Genomic DNA, 6,238 nt, shown 5'->3' with positions numbered 1-6,238 from the left:
GTGAGTGAGGATCCTGTTCTCTCTCAGACTTGGTTTAAGTGGCCACAGGATTAAAAAACAAGTAAGTGGGGGTTAGCAAGTGTTGTAAGCAAGGCGCCTGCTCAGAGGGCATTTTCTGTAGCTCTGGAGAGCAACCTGATGTACTAAGCTTTCTGCAGAGTCAATGGGAAAAAAGAAATGCCTCCAGACAGCAATTCACCTGACTTAATTTAATGCCTACACTGGGAGGTGAAAATTCATATCTCTCTCTATCAGCTCTGAAGGGCTGATTAGTACAGGCTGTCAGAGCTCTCAAGGGAGAGAAACCCCAGCCGCAGCATCTTGTTGCAACAGATCTCTGCTCCTTGGAAGGAGCTGTGCCCGAAAGGCAGGTGTGAGATTTGTTTCCTGAGAAGCATGGCTAAACAGTGCGGCACAGCCAGTATGGTCTTTCTTGCCCACAGTTGCGTTTTCTGCAGCAAGAAAATATTTTGCCTTATGTTGTGCTGGATAATGCTCTGCTGTGGGACAGCATTTGCGGAAAAATAACTGAAGTGGAGCATTTCCATGCAAACAATGAGGTGGCTGTGAGCATTTACATGAGGCATCATTAGCTGTTCCTGTAATTACCACAAATGGGATAAAAGGCAAATTCAGTCAAATTTCAACACTTGGCTCTTGAGGAACAGGGCAAAAATTCATTTGGCTTAAAGTGGGAGCACTCAGAGGTAGGATTTGGGGATGTGGGAGGAGAGAGGGAGATTCATCGCGGTGTGAAGGATGCTGGAAAGAGGAAGGAATCATGCTGTTTCCCATGCCTATAGCAAACAGGACAGGATTTTGGGGGGCCTAAATACAGCCAGAGAGAGTCAGAGGAGACCTCAAAAAACCTGAATTCCACTGCCTGGAGGAGTGGGAATTTTAAATTTATTTTTGCACTTCTTTCTGCCTTCCTTCCCTTCTGTGCTTGAGGTATTTCGAGGAAGGATAGAGTATTGATGCCAAATCTCCACAGGCCTTGCCACGGTGCGGGAGGTCCCTGCTAATCTGTGCTTGCTTCTTCCATGGCAAGAACAAAATCCAAGAAGGGCCCTGATTCAGGCAGGAGTTGTTCACCTGCATTTCTGAGCTCCTGGCGCCCTCTGCTCTTCACACTGTGATAAAAAATCAGCATAAAATGAAATCCAGGTTCCCTGTGTCAACTTGACCCTAAAACCTTCCCCATGCCAACTCGTTCCCTCCTTTAACTGCGAGCTTTCATTTTTTTCTGCTGTAAAACCTCCTGCTAGCTGCCTGCCTATGGGGGCCTGGGCAATCCCAGGGCAACCGCATGTTTAAATATGATTTAAATAACATTTATATGTTATTTATATATATGTGTGTGTGTGTGTGTGTTTAAATAACATTTTTATAAAAGTTTGCAAAAGCTTTTATAAGTGGGGAAAGCGCTGGCCAAGGTTGGGTTGCCCAGATTCAGGTGGGTTTTGATATCAGCACCAAGTGAAAGCCAGATAAAACTTCTGGCTTTATTTGACACCAGTTTTTGGACGTGGGCCATTCCTTGGGGGAGGCGGCTCCTCCAGGGCCCTGCTGGGGGGCGGGAGGGACCCCAAGATCCCCCCAAGGCCTGCGCCCCCATGCTAGGCCGCAGTGTCGCCATGGCAACGCTGGGGCAAAGGTGGCAGGGCCAAGGTGACACCTGGGTGGTTGGAACCGTCCCTCTTCAGCCTGCCCTGGTGTGACAGGGCCCAGACAGTGTGTTTTTACACAAAATCTCTAAGAATTCTTCTGTTCACTCAAATGGATCCGGAAAGGCTGGGGTAGGGGGCTGGGGCTGTGCTGGTCTGTTGGCAGCGGGAGGGTGGCGTTGTCCCTTCTCCCCGTCCCTGTCCCCATCAGTCCACCAAGGCCGCCGGTCCCCCCTCGCCCCAATGCAGGTAGGCGCATGCGCGATGGCCCCCCCGGAACCTTTCTTCCCCGGAACGCTTCTGCTCCAGCCCGGCCCCCGCCCGGCGCGCGTGGGGCAGAGGCGAAAATGGCGGCGCCCACGAGTGAAGGATCTCCCGCCTTGGAGCCTGGCGCTGCTCCCTACGGCAATTTCCCCAACTATTCCCGCTTCCACCCGCCCGAGGGGCGAGTCAGCCTCCTGCCTGGCGGGCTCTTGCGGAGTCTGTTCCCCGCGGCGGCCCGCCCGCTGGTGGGGCTCGATGTGGGGTGCAACTCGGGGGTAAGAGGGCGCCTCGGCGGGCAGCAGGAGGGGCAGGCCGCGGAGCAGCAGGCTTGTGGGTTTCTGGGGTGAGGGGAAACGCCGGGGTGGTGGTCTGGGCTGTGGGGAAGACTGGAAAGACTTGGGGGGAGACACTGGTCTGGAGTATTGGCCGGGCTGTGAGACGGATTGAGAGGAGGTACTGGTCCGGGGTTTTGGGAGGCTGTGAGAAAGACGGGGGGAGGCACCGATCTGCGGTACTGGGGGTAGTGGGGCGGACTGGGGAGGCACTTGTCTGGGGTATTGGGGGACAATCCAGCATACGGAAAAGACTGGGGATGAGGCACTGGTCTAGGGTGGTGGGGCAGACTGAGAAGACTGTGGGAGGCATGAAGGGCCTGGGAGGGGGGCAGTGGGGCAAACTGGGAAGACTGGGAAAGGCAGTGACTCGAGGTAGTGAGGCAAACGGAGGAGACTGGGGGAGACGGGAGCTTGGAGCGTTGGGAGGCAGATTAGAAAGGTGGGGAGGGAGTGGTGTGGAGTGTTGGGGGCATTGGGGCAGAGTGGGGAGGCCGGGGCAGGCAGCAACCTGGGGTGTTGGAGGGGAGACAGGGAATGTTGGGGGAGGTACTCCCATGGGATGCTGGGGAAGAATGGGTCAGACTGAGAAGACTGGGTGGGGGCAGTGGCCTGGAGTCTTGGGGAGCAGTGGGGAAGGCTGGGGGGAGCACTGACCTGGGGGACTGAGGAAGAATGAAACAGGCTGGAACGGTTAGGGTGGGGGTAGCAGCCTGGGACAGGAATGAGCCTTTGTAAAAGGCACAGTGGGAAAGCAGGACTTGGTGCAGCATGAGATTGGTGGGGGTCAGGAGATCATTGGTGTGTGGGAAGCCCCCTCCACAGGTCTCCTGTGGAGGGTGAAGGTTGGGGTGAAGGCAGGGGTGGGACGGAGCTGGTTGTGTTGCTGAGAGTTGGGTTAGGAGGCTGAGTTGGTGGGTCTGTCCTCTTTCCCACTGAGGCCTAAGCCTGCAGTGCCCTGGCTTGCTGCCTGTCCCACGTACAGGAGAGCCGCTATAGGACTGCCCTAAGAGCAGGGGAACTGGACAAGCCTGAAGGTAGAAACCATAATCTGTTGTGTGTCATGTAGTAGCACATCATTTATCCACGAGACAGAACTTGAAATTAAAATCCTGGTCACGTGCTCTTGAAACTAAAATCCTGGTGACACGATCTTGTGAGAGAGCTGCTGAATCTCGTAGAATTTCCCATTTTTAAAGTTCATTCTCTGTCTTTACCTAGTTAATTTAACTGTGTTTAAAGGTGGTTTTTTTTTTTTCCCCCCAGATGGAAACTTTATCAATGTTTTAACTTAGAAATAATTATTCATTCAGAATGAAATTGCATTCTCACTGGGGACAAGAGTACTGCTGTTTCCATGGCTTCTCTTCCCTCAGCCCCCTGCCAGAAGGTTTGAAAGGCCGCCTAAGGCATTATCTAAAGGACAATTCTAGATCCTATTTCAGGTGAACTTGTGAAGCAGGTCAGGTAAAAATGTTCTCAGTCCAGTTCTTTTGCGATGCAGAGACTTTCACCACCAGAGGACACTGTCTGCCTGCTTGTGCGGGCTACGCGCTCATAGCTGATGTCATTCAGGAACTTCATTGGATTGCCTTTAATGAAAGATTAATATGCTTTCCACTTAGTGGCGCACTCTGTGAAAGGAAATTCGAAGGAAAGCTCTCACGTTAACTGTCTTATGCTACAATCTAATGGTCGGGGAATGTCTTTTACTTTAGCAGAAGAAGAAATGTATTACTCTAAATTAGGCATTCGAAATTATATCTAAATTAGGCAAATAGCTCTAAGTGTCACTAGGGAACTCTGAGGCTCACCTAGGGAAGCCAGTGAAGCCTTCACCCCCATGTTGGATGGGGATATCCAGCAAGATTTCTGTTACTAAAACTCATCTTTCCCATAGGTTTTGGAGCAAAACCCCAAGCATGGCGTGGTACAGGTTCAGTTCCAGTCTCTGGTTGACTTTCCGTAGTCAGGGCTACCATGATGCTTTTTGCTACAGAAAGGAAGATTGTTGGTGAGCTTATTGTTCTGAACTTCTTCAAGAGAAAGCTCTGAGTTGGCGCTTGTACCTTGCTGCTGAGAGTGGGATCCTGTGTGCTTGGTGATGTGTTAACGAAGCAGCGCAGACCCTATGAACCCCTGTTGTTTTCCTTTCTGCAGGAGCTAAGTGTGGCTCTGTACAGACATCTCCTTGGCCTTCAGGAGAGTGAAGGCAGCCTGGACCAGCCTGCAGCTGGAAAGGATCTGAACCTTCTGTGCTGTGACATTGATCCAGTGTTGATTGAGAGGGCTCAGCAGTGCAGCCCCTTTCCTGCCTCCATATCCTTTGCCAACCTGGACATCATGGACTCCAGTGCCAGGGAGCCATTCCTGAGCTCCTACCTGGGCCGTTTTGGCCGCTCCACCTTTGACATCGGTTTTTGCATGTCTGTGACCATGTGGATCCACCTGAATCATGGGGATAGTGGCCTGATGGAGTTCCTGTCCTTCCTCTCCTCTCTGTGCAAGTACCTGCTGATTGAACCTCAGCCGTGGAAGTGCTACAGGGCAGCGGCACGCCGCCTGCGGAAGCTGGGCAGAAATGACTTTGATCACTTCCGATCTCTTGCTATCAATGGGGATATGGTGGAGAGGATAACCCAGATCTTAACGAAGGACTGTGCTATGGAGCTGGTGTGTTGCTTTGGGAGCACCAGCTGGGACAGAAGTCTCTTGCTTTTTAAATCAAATGGCTCTAATCACAAGGGCAGGGAGTCTTCAGAACAGTGACTGACAAATTGCTTCTTGCATTCATGAATTTATAGGCAAGGAGGTGCTTGCTGTTTACAGAGTCAGATCTGGGAATTCCTAAATCCCTATTGGGACCAGACCTTGACCTCCCTAGGGATTTTGAGGCAAGTAATGTCTGTGTGATTTTTTTTTTTTTTTTCCTCTCCATCTGCAAACTGCGGTGGCAGTTTTAACCTACCCTGTGGGTTCGGAGATTGCAATTCCTAGAAAGTGCTCTGAAATCAAAGTTGCTACATATGTGCTTTCTATGTGTACCAAGAATATTCCCTGGAAGAAGAGAGAACATGCCTTTTTTTTTCTCTGGAGCTTTTCAAGGAAAGGAGATATTTCTGTTGACCCATGTGGTGCACTGTTTGTTCTGCTTCTGGTCATGTTTTCTGTATATAATGCTCTTGGAAAACATATAACCTGGTTTACCAGCTATGAACAAGTGAGTTGGATCGCTGCAGAGGGCGTCTGGTTGACAGGCTGCCCAGAGAGGTGGTGGATGCCCCATCCCTGGAAACATTCAAGGTCAGGCTGGACAGAGCTCGGAGCAACCTGATCTGGTTGAAGATGTCCCTGCTTATGGCAGGGGGGTCGGACTGGATGAGCTTTAAAGGTCCCTTCCAACCCAAACCGTTCTGTGATTCTGTGATACTGGTCAGGCTGTGATCAATGCACCTTTGCAGATGGGGCTTGCCTGGAGTGTGCTTTGGAGGTTGACAGTGGTGTGATCTTTCTGTGGAGTGAGGGATTGCTATGGTAGGGCGTGTATTCATTTAAGTGTGTAACAGAGTGAGTGCTTTTTGTAATGATATCCTTGAAATAAAAATAATTTTATTGTAAATACTGTGTTGGGTTTTTTAATCTTTCTTTTTGTTCACATTGTTTTCAACACCTAAGCAGTCCCAGGTAACTGAGTTTACAGTTTCGTTGTATTTACAGGCTCAAGTGAGATTTGGTAAGCTTGAAGGTGTGTTTGGCTAAGGTTAAAGTATTACAACTTTCACTGCCTTTTCTTTTTCCCAGTAAAATCTAGGAAGAAAGAAAACTTGAGCAAAACGTCTTATTTTAACTTCATTTTTCTTGCTTTAATATCCCTACTAGCTTTAGTTCATACATAGTGGTTTTGTTAGCTTTGATAGTAGGTAGGAGTCACACTTCTACAGTGTTGTCTAAACAGATTAAAAACCTCACTTGAGT

General features: G+C 50.1%; 1 protein-coding gene across 2 annotated transcripts; it reads left to right on the top strand.

Moving 5' to 3' along the window:
* Positions 1–1,971: 1,971 nt before the first annotated feature.
* On the top strand, positions 1,972–5,849 carry BCDIN3D (BCDIN3 domain containing RNA methyltransferase). Of its 2 annotated transcripts, none has more exons than XM_072847410.1 (2): positions 1,972–2,206; positions 4,424–5,849. In XM_072847410.1, the coding sequence occupies exons 1-2, from the start codon at positions 2,015–2,017 to the stop codon at positions 5,030–5,032; spliced, it is 801 nt and encodes a 266-aa protein (XP_072703511.1). In that variant the 5' UTR covers positions 1,972–2,014; the 3' UTR covers positions 5,033–5,849. The 2 variants fall into 2 exon arrangements, 1 of the variants encoding a protein (XP_072703511.1); XR_012039793.1 differs by lacking the exon at positions 4,424–5,849 and adding an exon at positions 4,164–4,416 and having other exon boundaries at positions 2,071–2,206.
* The last annotated feature ends 389 nt before the right edge of the window (positions 5,850–6,238 follow it).

This window comes from Ciconia boyciana, chromosome 27 (genome assembly GCF_034638445.1).
Source record: "Ciconia boyciana chromosome 27, ASM3463844v1, whole genome shotgun sequence".
In the NCBI taxonomy this organism is placed as follows: Eukaryota; Metazoa; Chordata; class Aves; order Ciconiiformes; family Ciconiidae; genus Ciconia; species Ciconia boyciana.
The sequence above is the reverse complement of the archived record's forward strand: the minus strand, read 5'-3'. Positions and strand labels throughout refer to the sequence as shown.

Excerpts from the sequence above, each read along its gene's own strand:
- BCDIN3D (XM_072847410.1), top strand. The coding sequence starts at position 2,015 with ATGGCGGCGCCCACGAGTGAAGGATCTCCCGCCTTGGAGCCTGGCGCT. Across the intron at positions 2,207-4,423 it reads ATGTGGGGTGCAACTCGGGG|GAGCTAAGTGTGGCTCTGTA; the intron begins GTAAGAGGGCGC and ends TCCTTTCTGCAG.